This window comes from Erythrolamprus reginae, chromosome 6 (genome assembly GCF_031021105.1).
Source record: "Erythrolamprus reginae isolate rEryReg1 chromosome 6, rEryReg1.hap1, whole genome shotgun sequence".
In the NCBI taxonomy this organism is placed as follows: Eukaryota; Metazoa; Chordata; class Lepidosauria; order Squamata; family Dipsadidae; genus Erythrolamprus; species Erythrolamprus reginae.
The window spans coordinates 64,845,856-64,865,684 of record NC_091955.1 but is presented as its reverse complement, the minus strand read 5'-3'; the positions used below and the strand labels follow the sequence as shown (position 1 = coordinate 64,865,684).

At 43.8% G+C, this 19,829-nt stretch overlaps 1 protein-coding gene across 1 annotated transcript in view; it reads right to left on the bottom strand.

The window, feature by feature from the left end:
- Positions 1–19,829, bottom strand: part of ENTHD1 (ENTH domain containing 1) — a 58,105-nt gene that overhangs the window by 3,979 nt on the left and 34,297 nt on the right. Inside the window, 3 exon segments of the mRNA XM_070754964.1 lie at positions 1,816–1,877; positions 1,879–1,937; positions 16,942–16,955. Of these exon segments, the coding sequence (XP_070611065.1) occupies positions 1,816–1,877; positions 1,879–1,937; positions 16,942–16,955 (135 nt within the window).

The following is a 19,829-nucleotide window of genomic DNA, read 5'->3' as shown; positions in this document are numbered from 1 at the left end:
TGCAAGCAGAAGGTGTGGGAGGAAGCGGCGCTGGCAGCATTTATGCTTCTGGCAGTACCCTTTCACCTAGCTACCAGCTTGAGGTGGGGATGTGTGACCCAGGAAGGAGAGTACGGGAAACACAAAGCAAATTGTCACCCCAGAGAGCGACACTGGTAAGGTTGTAAGTCGAGGATTTAACAGTTCACTTGAACGATGATGATCGTTCAAGCCACTCCCACCTGATCACATGGCCGACAAGCCACTCCTACCCAGTCATAAGACCATTAAGCCACACCCACAAAATAAGCCATACCCACAGTGTGGCAGTAAAAACTTTGCCTGCCCATTACTGCTTGGTAAGACTGCACTTGGAATATTACACCCAATTATGCACAAAATAAAAAAGATGTTAAGACTCTGGAAAGATTGCAGAAAAGAACAGCAAGGGTGATTGGTGGGGCTGAAGACTAAAACATATGAAGAATTTGGTATGTCTAGTCTAGTGAAAAAAAGTAGGGGTTACATGATTAGCAGTGAAATTTAATATTTAGGTGCTACTGTTAGATGCAGGTTTACATTCAGAACTACCTTTGTATATGGAAAAGAATATAGCATTCTGGATATTTTTAATCATTAGAGGGACTGTAGGTCTGTAGATACATCATTCACTAAGTTTACAATTTTTTATCATTACTTTTCTCATTTATTTTAACATTTTCCATCTACTGCTGTGCTGATATTACATAATTTCTCTCTAAGATGTGTACTCAGTTCTGCACTAGAAAACTCTTATACTAGGCAAAACATGCAAAGATACCTTTGCAAATGTGGCAATAAGCAAAGCTCACCTAAAAAAAATCAATTTTCAATATAAATTGGCTTAATTTTGAGTAGATCTGGCCCTAAAATAACTCAATATTAATTCAGACTACAAATTTGTATGTGATTATTATTTTGACAAGATAACTACTGAAAAATATGCCGTAAAACCCATTACTTTTCAATTGTATGTTGCTTGAATGTTTGCTATTGTATTCATGGCAGTGAAGAGATGAACATTTGGTTCTCAGTTCATGTTCGGAATGATGAATTTATGCTCTACTTCACCTTAAGTTCTGTATATCTATTTCCATCACGTCCATATTTTTGTGAGTCGTTCAGATCTATGGTCAAATGTCCTTTATCTCCTAGGACATAAGATCTGATATGAAAATAATATTCTCTCTTTTGAATTCACCCTCTCAACAGTTTATTTTCCTATTAATAACTTCACACAGCTGAAGTACCGTGGTTTTTGTTGTTGTTTCTATGGCAACCATTTCTGAAAGCACAGAATGTGCCAAGCAAAGCTAATGTTCATCAGAAAATTTTCATGCATTAAATTCCATTAGTCATTTGCGTATGCTGTAAATAAACAGTCTATTGCTAGCCTTCGGAGGAGTACAACAAGAATCCTCAGATTCAAATATAAATATTTCTATCCGTGAGTGAGTGTAGAACCTCAAAGCCAAATATATAACAGTAAAAGCATTTTTTATCTAACACAGAGTTTGAACCTACCATATCTTTCTGTGTAGTTATGTGTGAAGCTGGGATCAGGGAAAAACAGATTCAAGTTTCCATGGGACCATGGAATTCACTTGCTGTTTCTCTCAGGAAAACTTATCTCACTTGGTTGCAGCTGAGAGAATAACCTGAGGAGTGACTTCATGAAAGCTTCTCAGGGGAAAAATAGGAGATACGTGTAATGCAATAATGAATCATTTACTCCCAATTGTCTTGTTTACTACTGAATATGTGATTCAGTACAAACTTAGTTTCTTTTCTACATACCTGTATACCAGGAAGTATTAGCAGATGCCTTTCTACCTTTTGCCAATTCCTCTTTACAGACATGTAAAGGTTGACTCTGCAGCTGCAAGACAGGGTTCATCCTCGCTAAAGGTGATCAAGTCCTTATACAAAAGAAAACCGGTAGTTAGTTTAGCAAGAGTTAGAAAGCAGTTTGGAAGAATGTACGAAGGAAAAAAATATTTTGCGGCATTTAACCGAATAGACAGGAAATTAAAAACTGTACTACTGTATAGATGAATCAATATTAGGGTTTCATACAGAGATCTATTTTAGCTTTCCTACATGTTGCCTTATTTCAGACATGAATATTCCTATCCATGAAAGAATAGAATAGAATAGAATAGAGCAGAGCAGAGCAAAGCAGAGCAAAGCAGAGCAGAGCAGAGCAGAGCAGAGTAGAGTAGAGTAGAGTAGAGTAGAGTAGAGTAGAATAATTTATTGGCCACGTGTGATTGGACATAAGATATTGTTTATTGAAAAAAATAGGTCCAAAGATGTGAACTATATGTTTGGAACACATTTTATTTATTGATACGTACCCTTCAAGAAACCTAATTGTAATTCTAACCCTAAACCTTCAGAGGGAAAGTGGCTTCCAAATGAAAAATAATTTGAAACAAATAGCAGGTTTCTAGGTTTTTTCTTACATTTGGTTATTTGAGAAATGCAACAGCCTCTCCTCTAAAATTAGGATGCCCCGACCCAGTGGGAACCCATAATTATTGACATACATTGAATAGCCATATGCATTTTCTGAATAAATATATTTTAGAGTAACAAAACTACAAATTTCGTGCTTGAGAATGCTTCTCTTAGATTGTCTCCCTTTCTAAATAAAATGTTTGATTTTGCCAAAATCAAATTTAATTACATTGGTTATTCACAAATCTTAGTTTCTTATCTATTGATAGGTGTATACTTAAAATCTTTTTAGAATATTCTTTTTAGAATATTCTTACCCTAATTTCATTTTTTAAATTCCTGTTTAAATACTGAACTGAACTGTAGAGAAAAAAATATTTCTAATGATTTCTTATCTAGATATCACAGCCGGTTGCTAGATCATTTTAGTTTCCCCAAGCATTTCATAGACTGTTGACAAGTAATCATTTTATCATCTACCGTATATAAAGTTTGATTTTTATGTCCTTGCTGCTCCTTCTCTCAAGAGTAAAGCTGACAGAATAAATCTTATATTAGTTTCCTGAAGCAATTGTTAGTACTTGAAGCATTCAGGCGATAGTCAATTAGAATTAAATCAAACTAATTTCATTCCTATGAGCAGGAACTAAAGGTAGTCAATCTCACAGCTTCAAACACTCAGACTGCTCTCAAGTAATCCTTATATGATCTACTATAGACAGGAGTGTGCTACTGCCTGGAGGTGGGGGGACGCAGTGGGGTAGTGAAAATGGAGCTCCTGTGTTTATTTGTTCTGGTAATTGGTTTAACAAGGAGCAACTACTGTGTTTGCTCCTTTGCTTCATTCTACTTAGGCTGAGCTCAAGAGCTTTTTCTATCTGGGGTCGAGGGGTCTTATTTTACTGTTTTAGTGGTTCTTGGCACTGTCCTCTTAAGGTATACATCCAAGAGGCAGGTTGCAAGCTTGGCACTGACTTTTTTTACTACCTCTGGGAGGGGGGATATCTTATGAGATGGCTGAAACCAGCTGGTATCCTTCAGTGATGCAAATGGATCTAAGGATTGCTTCTCCTGGATGTGCTCTCTCTGGAGAGCTTAAATGACCTCTCTGCTAAAAGGTTTCACTTTGTGAGTAAGAGTTGGCTGCTGATTAGTGTTGGGCGAACGGAACCTGCAAAGTTCGGGTTCGTACCGAACATTTGCACGGTTCAGTATACCGAACCCGAATTTTTGCAAAAGTTCAGCAAAAGTTCGGCAAAAGTTCAGGAAGCACCCCGGCTGTTCCGGAAGGTGACAGCTGGGCAGTGACGCTTCCCGGGGCTTTCCCGAGTGCTGAACTCAAAAGTTTGGCGAAAGTTTGGGTTCAGGAGAGCACCGGGAAGAGCCCCGGCTGTTCTGGAAGGTGACAGCTGGGCAGCGGCACTTCCTGGCGCTTTCCCGAGTGCCAAACTTGGAAGTTCGGCAAAAGTTTGAGTTTGGGTTCGGGTGAGCACCGGGAAGCCCCGTGGCTGTTCCGGAAGGTGACAGCTGGGCGGCGGTCTCCCAAATGCCAAACCCAGAGGTTCAGCAAAAGTTCGGGTTCAGGTTTGGGTTTGGGAGTGCGCTGTGAAGGGCCCTGGCTGTTCCGGAAGGTGACAGCTGGGCGGCAGCGCTTCCCAGTGCTTTCCCAAGTGCCAAATTCAGAAGTTCGTCATAAGTTCGGGTTCTGAACCTGAACTTTTTTAAAAATTCGGGTCCCGAACCCGAACCCGCACTTCGTTGGGTTCACCCAACACTACTGCTGATAGTTACCATTGAATTTAACTTTTTTAATTCCTCAAGGTGTTCTGGCACCCTGCCTGATTTGTAACTCCAGCTTGCAGGTATTTCTAATCTAATGATTAGATTATTTAGGGCAGCTTTTTGCAAGCAAAGAAGCTTTTTGTATTTTTGTACAGGCAATCTTTGACTTATAACAGTTCATTTAGTGACCATTCAAAGTTAACAGCACTGAAAAAAATGACTTATGACTGTTTTTCACACTTATGACCATTGCAACATCCCCACAGTCACTAGAGGCCAGGAGAGGAGAAGCACCCCTCAATGTGAGTGATGTCAAGTTGGCCAATTGGATCTAAGGATTGCTTCTCCTGGATGTGCTTTCTCTGTAGAGCTTAAATGACCTCTCTGCTAAAAGGTTTCACTTTATGAGCAAGAGTTGGCTGCTGATTAGCATTGGGTGAACTGAACCTGCAAAGTTCGGGTTCGTACTGAACTTTGCACGGTTCGGTATACCGAACCCGAACCCGAATTTTTGCAAAAGTTCGGCAAAAGTTCGGGAAACGCCCCGGCTGTTCCAGAAGGTGACAGCTGGGCGGTGGCACATGACCACCTGGGCAAGCCGGATGCCCATAGGGACTACTCATAGGGCTGAAAAAGTGATTTTTGATCAGTTCTCGCACTTAAGACTGTCCTCACATTTTTCATTTTGTGCCCTATCTTGTCACCATGTAAAGAGAAGCACCGCAGTTGTGAAATGTGTTAACAGTTGTTAAGAATGCTGCAACAGACATAAATGTGAGAATGCTCATAAATGCAAGGGGTGGTTGTAAGTACGATGACCAGTTCTAATTCACTTTTTTTCACCCCTCTGAGAAGTCCCTATGCATGTAGCCATACACAGTCAGCCACATGACAAGGTAGCCATGCCCACCTGGTCACATGACAAGCTAGTCACACCCACCCAGTCAGATGACCACCAAGTCACACACCCCAAATAAGCTATGTCCAAAGAACCAGTTGTAAAAAAAATTGAATTCCACCACTGGGACAGATAGAGCATAATGAAACAGACTGACTTCCGGTTGGCAAAGGAGATCAGGTGGCATATTATTTATTTATTTATTTATTTATTTATTTATTTATTTATTTATTTATTTATTTATTTATTTATTTATTTATTTATTTATTTATTATTTATTTATTATTTATTTATTTATTTATTTATTTATTTATTTATTTATTATTATTTATTATTTATTATTTATTATTTATTATTTATTATTATTATTATTATTATTATTATTATTATTATTAATTAGATTTGCATGCCGCCCCTCTCCAAGGACTCGGAGCGGCTCACAACAAATAAAACATCATATACAAATCCAATGTTAAAAACAGTTTTAAAAGACCCCTATTGAAAAACAGTCATACAACCCAAACATACCATACATAAAGTCAAGGCAGCTATGGATATATCAATTCCTCCATGCCTGGCGACATAGATGAGTTTTCAAAAGTTTGCAAAAGGCAAGGAGAGTGGGGGCAGTCCTAATCTCCGGGGGGAGCTGATTCCAGAGGGCCGGGGCCACCACAGAGAAGGCTCTTCCCCTGAGTCCCACCAGACGGCATTGTTTCGTCGACAGGACCCGGAGAAGGCCAACTCTGTGGGACCTAATCGGTCGCTGGGATTCATGCGGTAGAAGGCGGTCCTGGAGATATACTTATATGCTGAATATATATTCAGGAAACCTGGACTGGAAGAAGATAAGCATGGTTTTATATTCTGAGAAGAAAGTAATAATAACCTGTCCTATGCTAATTACACTACTCTGGTAGCTTAAAATGAGAAGTATCTGCAAATTCTAGTAAAAATAGTTAAGGAGCAAAGTGCAAAAATAGGACTAAAATTAAATATAAGGAATAAGAAAGACCAAACTAATGCCAACAGATAAAACAACATCCCTTAGAAACATAGAAACATAGAAGACTGACGGCAGAAAAAGATCTCATGGTCCATCTAGTCTGCCCTTATATTATTTCCTGTATTTTATCTTACAATGGATATGTTTATCCCAGGCATGTTTAAATTCAGTTACTGTGGATTTACCAACCACGTCTGCTGGAAGTTTGTTCCAAGGATCTACTACTCTTTCAGTGAAATAATATTTTCTCACATTGCTTTTGATCTTTCCCCCAACTAACTTCAGATTGTGTCCCCTTGCTCTTGTGTTCACTTTCCTATTAAAAACACTTCCCTCCTGAACCTTATTTAACTCTTTAACATATTTAAATGTTTCGATCATGTCCCCCCTTTCCCTTCTGTCCTCCAGACTATACAGATTGAGTTCATGAAGTCTTTCCTGATACGTTTTATGCTTAAGACCTTCCACCATTCTTGTAGCCCGTCTTTGGACCCGTTCAATTTTGTCAATATCTTTTTGTAGGTGAGGTCTCCAGAACTGAACACAGTATTCCAAATGTGGTCTCACCAGCGCTCTATATAAGGGGATCACAATCTCCCTCTTCCTGCTTGTTCTACCTCTAGCTATGCAGCCAAGCATCCTACTTGCTTTTCCTACTGCCCGACCACACTGCTCACCCATTTTGAGACTGTCAGAAATCACTATCCCTAAATCCTTCTCTTCTGAAGTTTTTGCTAACACAGAACTGCCAATGCAATACTCAGATTGAGGATTCCTTTTCCCCAAGTGCATTATTTTACATTTGGAAACATTAAACTGCAGTTTCCATTGCTTTGACCATTTATCTAGTAAAGCTAAATCATTTACCATATTACAGGTGCCTATTGCACACTTTAGAGTCATCGGCAAATAGGCAAACCTTCCCTACCAAACCTTCCCCTATGTCCCTCGCAAACATATTAAAAAGAATAGGACCCAGAACAGACCCTTGTGGCACACCTTGACACCTTGACAATGGTATTGAAAATACTAAAAGGCACAAATGACCAGGCTCATATTATCCTACTATTCACATATTATCTGAAGACCCAACTCTCTGGAAAAGGCTCTAATGCTGGGAAAGATGGAAGGAAATTAAAAAAAGAAGACAGCTTAAAATATGTGCCAATGAGTGGGAGACTTGAAAATTTAGGTTAGGAATAGAATGTCAGAGGAAAATCTGTATGATTACTGAGAGTCAAAAATGACTATATGACACATAATAAAATCAAATCAAATCAGGAGCTATTATTTCACATTACTAATAACTGAAAAGCACACAACGCATTTCACAGTTCTCAAGAAAAAAAAATGGAAATGCTTCCTTTTCCTGCATTTTTAAGGAGGTCCTCTCTATTGTAACCTAATTTTAACCAGACCAGCTGAACTAGGGATTTTCATGAAATCTGTTATGTTCATTTTTTCTTAAGAAATATTTTACATATAAGTAAAATAAGATTAGATGTGCAAGAAATCTATCACAAAATTAATGTACATGGGCTGTTTGATTGATTATACCGTTATACACCCTCAAAATATACTGTTTAGCCATTTGGAAATCTGTTATAAAAATGCATGCATACATACATACATACATACATACACACACACACAAACACACACACATGTATATGTATTTATGAATGTATTTTAACACATACATGAAAAATCCCTTAAATTGATTTGCTTGTATTGTCAAAATATTATTATTTATTATTATTTATTAGACTTGTATGCCGCCCCTCTCCGAAGACCCAGGGTGGCTCACAAAATACAGTACAAAACTGAGGGTGCTGCAAAGTCCCTGAGGGGAGCGATGTCTTCAGAGGGACTTAGAGCAACCCAGCCATGGGGGGGTCACTCACGAACGCGAATCCTAGAAAGAAGACTTGGACACATCTCTCTCTGGCTGAAATGACACAGTATTGAGCTGTGCACCTCCTTTTATTGGGGGAATATGCAAATGGGAATGATTACACATACATGTCAAGTGATATACAAACATCCAATAACGTAACTCTAAGATATGACACAACCTCCGAGTCCTTCCTATCTCCATATGGCACGCAACCAGTTTTTTACTGAACAAATGTCTCTCATGGCCAATTTCCTGGGACCTTTTGTTGTTTAACACAGCTATCTCCTGTTTACCACAAAGCAAGGTCCTTTATCACAGCCTTTGTCCTGTTTACCCCAGGCAATGTAAATTGCATCCTTTGATCATACAGTTCCCCTCCTGCTGGCACATTCCTGCCACCCGAGGAGAGCTGCTCGAACTGTTTTACGGCCAGTCACTTCCTTAAGCAGATTTCACCAGAAATGCAGACTCACTATGTGACCTACGTGCAGTCCTGTCCTGGCTAATGGAATCGGAGTGTACAAGGCATCCACGCTAGAAGTCCAGATATAGTGCAATCCTATCCCAACATGCCATGGCAGCTACACAAAACAATATGTATACAAATCTAATAATTAAAACTGTAAGCTAAAATCTTATTATGTTAAAAAAACAGTCAATCTTCTCAGTCACATCCACACATAACATTTAATGGTCAGAGAAGAAGGGGGCATGATCTAGCTGCCCCATGGCTGGCGACATAGATGGGTCTTAAGGCTCTTGTGAAAGGCAAGGAGGGTGGGGGCAGTGTGAATTTCAAGAGGTAGCTGATTCCAGAGGGCTGGGGCCACTACAGAGAAGGCTCTTCCCCTAGGCCCTGCCAGATGACATTGTCTAGTTAACGGCACCTGGAGAAAGCCAACTCTGTGGGAGCTTATCAGCTGCTGGGATTTGTGCGGCAGTATTTATTGTATAATAATTATTGTCGATCTTTTATAAGCATTAATATTACCTATGTTTCATGAAAAAAACTCGCATCCTCAAATGTTGCACAACTGAGATGTTTAAAGGGCTTTATACACTTTGTAAGAAAAATCAGAAGTTGGTATGAAGACCATAGCGCAAACTGTTTAATAACTGTTTCAAACAGTGCTTGAAACAGTTTTCTGAAGTAGAAAAACAACAGGTGTTAAAAGCAGCACTCAGTCTGGTACAGAAAACACTTTAACCACACATATAGCTATGGGGAAACTGAATTCAGCTCTTTGTAAACCACAGCTTTTGAAGCAATCCTAGAGGCATAAATAAAGAGGAGGGGGAGAAACAGCCACCTTGGGACCTGCAACATAGGAGGCCTGCTACAAAGCAGTTCTCTTGCCATCTGCCCTACACATTCAACAAATCGGATTGCACAGGTAGGAACAGAGATCTGGGCAATAAAAACCTAGATGATTACTCTGTAATAGCAAGGAGAATCTTTATATATATTGCAGCCATCATGCAGGTTTTTGCAACTCGGGCATGGTAGTCTAAGAGTAGATCCCCAATAGGAATTTGTAGGAAGATTAATATGGAAAGAAGCAGGAGGAAGAGAAGTGGGGAGATGTTGCAGCCACTGCTGTTCTATATGATCCCCTATTTTGCTCCCAAACCAGTCATTTCCTCAGCAGCAATAGCAGAGCCCAGAAAAACTCTTTAACTCATTGCGACCATCTAGTAATAACCCATATTTTAGTGCATTCTTTTGGGGAGATCTTTCTGAAAAGAGAAAACTGTGAGTGTTGTATGCACAGATAGTTGTACAGTGATACCTCGTCTTACGAACCCCTCTTCATACAAACTTTTCGTGATACGAACCCGGTGTTTAAGATTTTTTTTGCATCTTCTTCCAAACTATTTTCACCTTACGAACCTGAGCCACCGCCGCTGGGATGCCCCACCTCTGGACTTCTACTGCCAGGTGAAGCACTGGGATTTCCCTGAGCCTCCCCTCACTGGGAATCCCCACCTCCGGACTTCCGTTGCCAGCCGAAGCGCCCGTTCTTGCATTGCTGGGATTCCCCTGAGCCTCCCCTCGCTGGGATTCCCTTCATTTTTGCTGGCGTTTGTTTGAATCCCAGTGAGGGGAATCTCAGAGAAATCCCAGCAATGCAAGAATGGGCACTTTACCTGGCAACGGAAGTCCGGGGGTGGGGTTTCCCAGAAAGGGGAAGCTCAGGGAAATCCCAGCGCTTCAGCTGGCAAGGGAAGTCCAAAGGTGGGGATTCCCAGCAAGGGGAGCTCAGGGAAATCCCAGCAATGCAAGAACAGGCATTTTGGCTGGATGGAGGCGGGGATTCCCAGTGGCACAATGCAAAAGGGGTGACTTTTGGCGTGGGGTTACACACATTATTTACTTTTACATTGATTCCTATGGGGAAAATTGCTTCGTCTTACGAACTTTTCTACTTACAAACCTGGTCACGGAACGAATTAAGTTCATAAGACAAGGTATCACTGCACTTTGAATGGGACAGTGTGAGGAAGCTTTTCCCTCCCCAGAACTATTAGATAGGAGGAAGAGGGAGAGACTGAGATTGAGGCAGTGAAAGGACACCTTGATGGCCTAGTCTTCTGCTCCTGCAACATGAAAGAAGTGGACAAATAATTCTCCTTTTCCCTCTTTCTCCTACCATAAAAGCCATAGCCTTAGGGGAGAAAGAGGTGCTGAGTGATTTGCCTTGGAACCCAACGAGATGTATCACCTGTAGAGCAATGCAAAATAATTTTGGTTTGCCTTTAGCATATATTAATCCAGTTCACCCATGACAAATTCAACAGTTTGTCGTTAGGGAATTTAAACTCAATAAAATATCTCAATTTATAAAGTGGAATTATCAAACTGAAGTAGAGGAAGAATTAACCCTTTTTGCTTTAAAACTAAACTAGATGAACACAATACAGTAATACCTCATGATACGAACTTAATTGGTGCAAGGAGGAGGTTCGTAAGACGAAAGGTTTGTAAGACGAAACATTGTTTCCCATAGGAAACAATGTAAAGTCAATTAATCCGTGCAACCAAAAAACCCCCCGCAAAAAACGGCGTTCGGCGACTGCTGGGAAGCCGCGCGGCTGTTTTAAAACGTGACAGCCGGCCTGGGGGGCTTCCCAGCAACCTCCAGAACCTCGAACCCGGAAGTTCGGCAAAAGTTCGGGGTTCGGGGGGGTGATGGGAAGCCCCCCAGGCCGGCTGTGACCTTTTAAAACAGCCGCGCAGCTTCCCAGCAGCTTCCAGAAGCCGAACGCCAAACCCGAACTTCCGCGTTCGGCATTCGGCGTCAGCTGGGAAGCCGCACGGCTGTTTTAAAAGGTCACAGCCGGCCTGGGGGGCTTCCCATCACCCCCCCGAACCCCAAACTTTTGCCGAACTTCCGGGTTCGGGGTTCGGGGGGTGCTGGGAAGCCCCCCAGCCCGGCTGTGACCTTTTAAAACAGCCGCGCGGCTTCCCAGCTGTCTCCCGAAGCCGAACGTCAAACCTGAACTTCCATGTTCGGCGTTCGGAGACAGCTGGGAAGCCGCGTGGCTGTTTTAAAAGGTCACAGCCGGGCTGGGGGGCTTCCCAGCAACCTCCCGAACCGAACCCGGGGTTCAGAAAATTTTTGCCTCTTCTTACGAACTTTTTTCGAGTTACGAACCGGCGTTCGGCAGGCTTCTGGGAAGCCCCGCCACCCGGCTGTCACCTTTTAAAACAGCCGCGCGGCTTCCCAGCAGTCTCCGAACGCCGGTTCGTAACTCAAAAAAAGTTCGTAAAAAGAGGCAAAATTTTTCTGAACCCCGGGTTCGTATCACGAGTTGTTCGTAAGATGAGGGGTTCGTATCTTGAGGTACCACTGTATTAGTTTTCATACTATAATTGCAGCTTGACATATGGATGCTGGTATAAAGCTAAAGTGATAGTGTCATATTATTAACCAATGTAATGTGTTAAAACTACAGGTCACAACAAATGCAACAGGTTTTCAATCCAACTGTCAATTGGTTCGTATAATATGTCTCACATGTAATTTAAATATGCATTACTAACCTGTCTTCCCCTCCATTTGCCCTTTAGTTTTATCCCAATTTAAATCCTACATCAGCCTAATGACTTTGTGCATCTGATGGAAGGGCCTGCAATTCACAAAAAAATGTATGCTTTTTCATAAAACATGTACAAGATTGATTTTTTGCCTCAGAGTAACAGGACTGTCCTATTACATCTACCTGAGAATGAGAAAGCATTTCTATTTAACTACAATTTGTAAATTTGGGATACATCAAATCTAGTAAAGGATGCAAGTTTTCAAAACTGACAAAAGCAATAGGAAGAAGGATTTTTACCGTTAAATGCATTGACACCAGCTCTGAAATCCAAAAGTAAACTTGGTGATACAGTAGAGAGGATCTGAAGGAATACATCAAACGAATACTATAGTCCAGTGATGGTGAATCTTTTTTTCCTCAGGTGCCAAAAGCTCTCTACATGAGGCTACCTTTGAAGAGTGTTCAGAAACTTCAGATCATGTAGAATGCAGCTGCGAGAGCAGTCATGGGCTTCCCCAAATATGCCCATGTTACTCCAACACTTCGCAGTCTGCATTGGTTGCCGATCAGTTTCCGGTCACAATTCAAAGTGTTGGTCATCACCTATAAAGCCCTTCATGGCACAGGACCAGGGTATCTGCGAGACCGCCTTCTGCTGCACGAATCCCAGTGACCGGTTAGGTCCCACAGAGTTGGTCTCCTCCGGGTCCCGTCAACTAAACAATCTCATTTGGCAGGACCCAGGGGAAGAGCCTTCTCTGTGGCGGCTCTGACCCTCTGGAATCAGCTCCCTCCAGAGATTAGAACTGCCCCCACCCTCCTTGCCTTTCGTAAACTCCTTAAAATCCACCTCTGCCGTCAAGCGTGGGGGAACTGAAACATCTCCCCCTGCCTATGTAGTTATTTATTTATTTATTTATTTATTATTTAGATTTGTATGCCGCCCCTCTCCGTGGACTCGGGGCGGCTCACAACAAGGCATAAACAAATCGAACAAATCCAAATAATTTAAATATTTAAAAAAGTTTAAAAGAGAACCCCAATATATTAACAAACACATACACAAGCATACCATGCATAAATTATATATGCCCGGGGGAGATGTTTCAATTCCCCCATGCCTGACGGCAAAGGTGGGTTTTAAGAACTTTACGGAAGGCAGGGAGAGTAGGGGCAGTTCTAATCTCCGGGGGGAGTTGGTTCCAGAGAGTCGGGGCCGCCACAGAGAAGGCTCTTCCCCTGGGGCCCTCCAACCGACATTGTTTAGTTGACGGGACCCGGAGAAGGCCCACTCTGTGTGACCTAATTGGTCGCTGGGATTCGTGCAGCAGAAGGCAGTCTCGGAGGTATTCTGGTCCAATGCCATGAAGGGCTTTAAAGGTCATAACCAACACTTTGAATTGTGACCAGAAATTGATCAGCAACCAATGCAGACTGCAGAGTGATGGTGAAACATGGGCATACCTAGGTAAGCCCATGACTGCTCTCGCAGCTGCATTTTGCACGATCTGAAGTTTCCGAACACTTTTCAAAGGTAGCCCCATGTAGAGAGCGTTACAGTAGTCGAACCTCGAGGTGATGAGGGCATGAGTGACTGTGAGCAATGAGTCCCGGTCCAGATAGGGCCGTAACTGGTGCACCAGGTGAACCTGGGCAAACGCCCCCCTCGCCACAGCTGAAAGATGGTTCTAATGTAAGCTGTGGATCGAGGAGGATGCCCAAGTTGCGGACCCTCTCCGAGGGGGTCAATAATTCCCCCCCCCAGGGTAATGGACGGACAGATGGAATTGTCCTTGGGAGGCAGGACCCACAGCCACTCCGTCTTATCAGGGTTGAGCTTGAGTCTGTTGACACCCATCCAGACCCCAACAGCCTCCAGACACCGGCACATCACTTCCGCTGCTTCGTTGACTGGACATGGGGTGGAGATGTAAAGCTGGGTATCATCAGCGTACTGATGATACCTCACCCCATGCCCTCGGATGATCTCACCCAGCGGTTTCATGTAGATATTAAATAGCAGGGGGGAGAGGACCGACCCCTGAGGCACCCCACAAGGGAGAGACCTCGGAGTCGACCTCTGACCCCCCACTAGCACCGACTGCGACCGGCCGGAGAGGTAGGAAGAGAACCACTGAAGAACAGTGCCCCCCACTCCCAACCCCTCCAGCCGGTGCAGAAGGATACCATGGTCGATGGTATCGAAAGCCGCTGAGAGGTCAAGGAGCACCAGGACAGAGGATAAACCCCTGTCCCGGGCCCGCCAGAGAACATCCATCAACGCGACCAAAGCAGTTTCCGTGCTGTAACCGGGTCTGAAACCCGACTGCCAGGGACCTAGATAATCGGCTTCTTCCAAGGACTGTTGGAGCTGGAGTGCCACCACCTTCTCAACAACCTTCCCCATAAAGGGAAGGTTGGAGACTGGGCGATAGTTATTAAGTACGGCTGGGTCCAGGGAAGGCTTCTTGAGGAGGGGGCGCACAAGCGCCTCTTTATAAAGGGTTGGAAAAACTCCCCTCCCCAAGGAAGCGTTGGTAATCTCCTGGACCCAGCTCCGTGTCACCTCCCTGCTGGCCGAGACCAACCAGGAGGGACACGGATCCAGTAAGCAGGTGGCGGAACTCACAGATCCAATGGCCTTGTCCACTTCATCAGGTGTCACCAGATCAAACTCTTTTTTTTTTTTTTTTTTTTGCAAATCTTTTTATTGTTTTATAGATACATATATCACAATTTGTTTATACAGTTTACAGGTCTTATCCAACTTTTTTACCGGTTACAGTTGTTATATGGATAATAATAACTTAATACTATGCAATGCAAAACAGGGTAAAAACATTCAAATGGTATTTTCATTTTTTTTTTTAAGGTTTGTACTGCTATTTTGTATAAGGTTATACAAATCTTTTCCTTTGAATCCACTCGTGCCAATTGTTCCACATGCTTTCAGATTCGTTGATTCTGTTTCCCTTAAGTAGGTTTGTCAATTTATCCATTTCTGCACATGTATATATTTTTTCTATTATTAAATTTATATTGGGGGTCTGTTTGTTCTTCCATGTTTGCGCAATTGCAATTCTTGTAGCTGTATTTATGTGAGTCACTAAAAAAAGGGTTTGTTTCGAGTAAGATTTTTTCCAAATTCCGAGTAGCATCCCCTCCGGTGAGTACTCTATTTCCTCCTTCGTGATTTCCTTTAACCATTTGTAAATTGTTTCCCAAATTTTTTGGATTTTAGGGCAGGACCACCACATATGGAAGAAAGTTCCTTTTTCTTTATTGCATTTCCAACATACATTTTGTAGTGCTGGGTAAATTTTGGCAAGTCTTGCCGGTGGTAGATACCACCTGTAAAATAGTTTGTAATAGTTTTCTTTATAGGCTGATGATAGGGTGATTTTGGTTATTGTATTCCATGTTTTCTCCCATTCTGCTATATGGATTTTTCTTTGTAGGTTTTTCTCCCAGGCTACCATTGGATTTTTAATCATCTCTTTTTCTTTCTCGTGTTCTAATAAAATCTGGTATAGTTTAGTTATCTGTTTTTCAGCGTTTCCTGTTAAGATCTTGTCTAGAGTTTGGGTGGAATTTGCTATACCTGGTATTTGTTTATCCTTATTATATCTTGATTTTATTTGCATATATGTCCACTCGTCCATCCTATAATTTTGTATTTCCAATTCTTGTTTAGTTTTAATTTCTCCATTTGGATGTAAAATATCTTTATATTTTATGGTCTTGGTAGGGTCTATTAAATTCGGATATACTATGGCTTCCATGGTAGATAGCCATCTAGGAATTTTGTTGTAAAATTTTCTTTTAGTCTCATACCAGGTTTTAAGGAGAGATTTTCTTATCATGTGTTTGTTAAAGACAGTTTGTTTTTGTTTATCGTCTTTCCATAAATAGGCATGCCACCCCAACTGTAGATCATGGCCCTCAAGTACCAGTATTCTTTTATTAGTAAGATTAATCCACTCCTTTAGCCATGTTAGGCACGCTGCAGTGTAATACTGTTTCAGATCGGGGAGTCCTAATCCTCCTCTGTTTTTGGTGTCTTGGAGGTATCTGAATTGAATTCTGGGTTTTTTGTTTTGCCAAATAAATTTTGAAAAAGTTTTATTAATCTCTTTAAAAAATTTTTGTTCGATATTAATAGGGGCAGTTTGGAAAAGGTAGAGGAATTTGGGTAAGATGCAGACTGCAGAGTGATGGTGAAACATGGGCATACCTAGGTAAGCCCATGACTGCTCTCGCAGCTGCATTTTGCACGATCTGAAGTTTCCGAACACTTTTCAAAGGTAGCCCCATGTAGAGAGCGTTACAGTAGTCGAACCTCGAGGTGATGAGGGCATGAGTGACTGTGAGCAATGAGTCCCGGTCCAGATAGGGCCGTAACTGGTGCACCAGGCGAACCTGGGCAAACGCCCCCCTCGCCACAGCTGAAAGATGGTTCTAATGTAAGCTGTGGATCGAGGAGGATGCCCAAGTTGCGGACCCTCTCCGAGGGGGTCAATAATTCCCCCCCCCAGGGTAATGGACGGACAGATGGAATTGTCCTTGGGAGGCAGGACCCACAGCCACTCCGTCTTATCAGGGTTGAGCTTGAGTCTGTTGACACCCATCCAGACCCCAACAGCCTCCAGACACCGGCACATCACTTCCGCTGCTTCGTTGACTGGACATGGGGTGGAGATGTAAAGCTGGGTATCATCAGCGTACTGATGATACCTCACCCCATGCCCTCGGATGATCTCACCCAGCGGTTTCATGTAGATATTAAATAGCAGGGGGGAGAGGACCGACCCCTGAGGCACCCCACAAGGGAGAGACCTCGGAGTCGACCTCTGACCCCCCACTAGCACCGACTGCGACCGGCCGGAGAGGTAGGAAGAGAACCACTGAAGAACAGTGCCCCCCACTCCCAACCCCTCCAGCCGGTGCAGAAGGATACCATGGTCGATGGTATCGAAAGCCGCTGAGAGGTCAAGGAGCACCAGGACAGAGGATAAACCCCTGTCCCGGGCCCGCCAGAGAACATCCATCAACGCGACCAAAGCAGTTTCCGTGCTGTAACCGGGTCTGAAACCCGACTGCCAGGGACCTAGATAATCGGCTTCTTCCAAGGACTGTTGGAGCTGGAGTGCCACCACCTTCTCAACAACCTTCCCCATAAAGGGAAGGTTGGAGACTGGGCGATAGTTATTAAGTACGGCTGGGTCCAGGGAAGGCTTCTTGGGGAGGGGGCGCACAAGCGCCTCTTTATAAAGGGTTGGAAAAACTCCCCTCCCCAAGGAAGCGTTGGTAATCTCCTGGACCCAGCTCCGTGTCACCTCCCTGCTGGCCGAGACCAACCAGGAGGGACACGGATCCAGTAAGCAGGTGGCGGAACTCACAGATCCAATGGCCTTGTCCACTTCATCAGGTGTCACCAGATCAAACTCTTCCCAGACAGGTGGACAAGTACGTGCCCCAGTCACCTTGACTGACTCGTTGTCAGTCGACTCTGTTTCCCAATTGGAGTCGAGATCGGCCCGGATCTGAGCGATTTTATCAGTGAAAAACGTGTTAAAATCCTCGGCACTGCTCTGCAAGGGCTCCCCAACTCCCCCCTGATTAAGAAGGGAGCGGGTCACCCTAAACAGAGCGGCCGGGCGGGATTCCGCTGATGCAATCAAGGCGGCATGATACGCGCATCTTGCCGCCTTGAGCGCCACTTTGTAAGTCTTAATAAAAGCTCTTACAAGTGTTCGATCAGACTCAGACTTACTCCTCCTCCATCGCTTCTCTAGACGTCTCTTCTGGCGTTTCAACTCCCGGAGCTAATCGTTGAACCATGGAGCTCTACGGGGTCTAGCGCCACGGAGAGGTCGCAAAGGCGCAATCCGGTCAAGAGCCTCCGCTGCAGCCTTGTTCCAGGCTTCCGCAAGAGACTCTGCCGAACTGTGGACAAGTGCCTCTGGTATAACCCCAAGCGCCGTCTGAAAGCCCTCTGGGTCCATCAGGCGTCTGGGACGGAACATCTTAATTGGTTCCGCCTCCCTGCGGGGAAGGATTGGAGCCAGGAAGTCAAGCCATAGTAGAAAATGGTCTGACCATGACAAAGGCAATGCTTCTAAGCCCCTTAGTCTCAGACCATTACTCAATTGCTTGGACAGGAATACCATGTCAGGTGCGTGCCCTCCCTCGTGAGTCGGACCCCGAACTACTTGAGTCAGGTCCATGGCTGTCATGGTGGCCATGAACTCCTGTGCCAGCCCAGAGGTTTCGCCGAGTGACGGCAGGTTGAACTCCCCCAGGACAATAAGTCCGGGGAACTCCACCGCCAACCCGGCTACCTCCTCGAGTAGCACAGGCAGGGCTTTTGACACGCAGCTGAGAGGCAGGTACATGAGAAATAAGCCCACCTGGACCCCTAAGTCCAACTTCATCAAGAGTGACTCGCAACCTGCAATTTCCGGAGCAATGAGTCTACGTAGGCAAAGGCTCTCCCTGGCTATAATAGCCACTCCTCCCCCCCTTCCCTGGGGTCGAGGTTGATGCCATATCTGAAACCCGGCTGGGCAAATTTCAGAGAGAGGAACACCTCCCTCTGGGCCCAGCCAGGTTTCAATAATACATGCCAGGTCAGCCTCCTCATCCAGGATCAGATCCCGGATGAGGAGAGCTTTATTTACCACCGACCTGGCATTGAGCAGCAGCAACCTGAGCCCAGGGCCAGAGTTACACTCATCACCAGTACCCAAGATTGGGCTCATGGAGCCAGAACAAGGGACCGTTATTAAGCAACGATCCCTCGTTCCCCTGGAACGGCTAACTCCGTGGCCCCCGCCATATCTGCCTCTCCCCAGCAACACTGGAATATTCCGACCCTCTGCCACCCCAGAGATCGGTGCCCCATCCCCTCCCGCCTCTCGAGCGTCAGGTGGGCCAAATCTACCATTCATACTATTACCATTCATCTCATCCATACCGTGACCCCACCCACCCCAGCCATCCCAATCATACCAGCCATTCAACTCATGCACACAAGTAACTCTATCCCAATCATCCATTTAAATTTAGGAACCCCCAATACTAAAAATAGATTAAATTGATAACAGTTTAAAACACTAATAAATATATAAAAACAATTCCCAGTTAATTAATTAATTAGTTAAATATTAAAAAACAGATAAAATATAAAAATATAAAAATAGCTAAAAATAAAATATATTAAAAATATGGAATATATCAAAAACATAGAAAAATAAGACAGTCAGCAGTTCTTAAATAGTCAACAGAGAGATGGTGTCACAGTCTGGGTAAATGGCTTCTGGGGAAAAGGATCACCAAGCGTTGGCCATGACCCCTGGCCAACGTCCCCAGTCCAAGTCTATAAGGCTCAGTTATTATCTCCCCCAACTTCCCCAACCCTATGTTCTTCTTTACTCCTATCGTTTGTTTCAGTCGCCCTCCAATGACCGCTGTTCTTCCTGGATGGCATCTCCCCTCACAATAGTCTCTCCCCTCACGATGGTCTCTCCGACTCCAGAACTGCACTGTGGCCTCCATTCCAATGGTCCCCTCGACGACGGGCGCCCCCACCATTCGGCACCACAGCGTCCCGGGAACAGATCCAGCTCTGAAGGTCCAGCCTATTCAGTCCTGGTGCTCAGTCTTCTCGGCAATGCTTCCCCAGTAAAAACCACCCAAAAGGCATTCCGAAGCAACAGGGTATC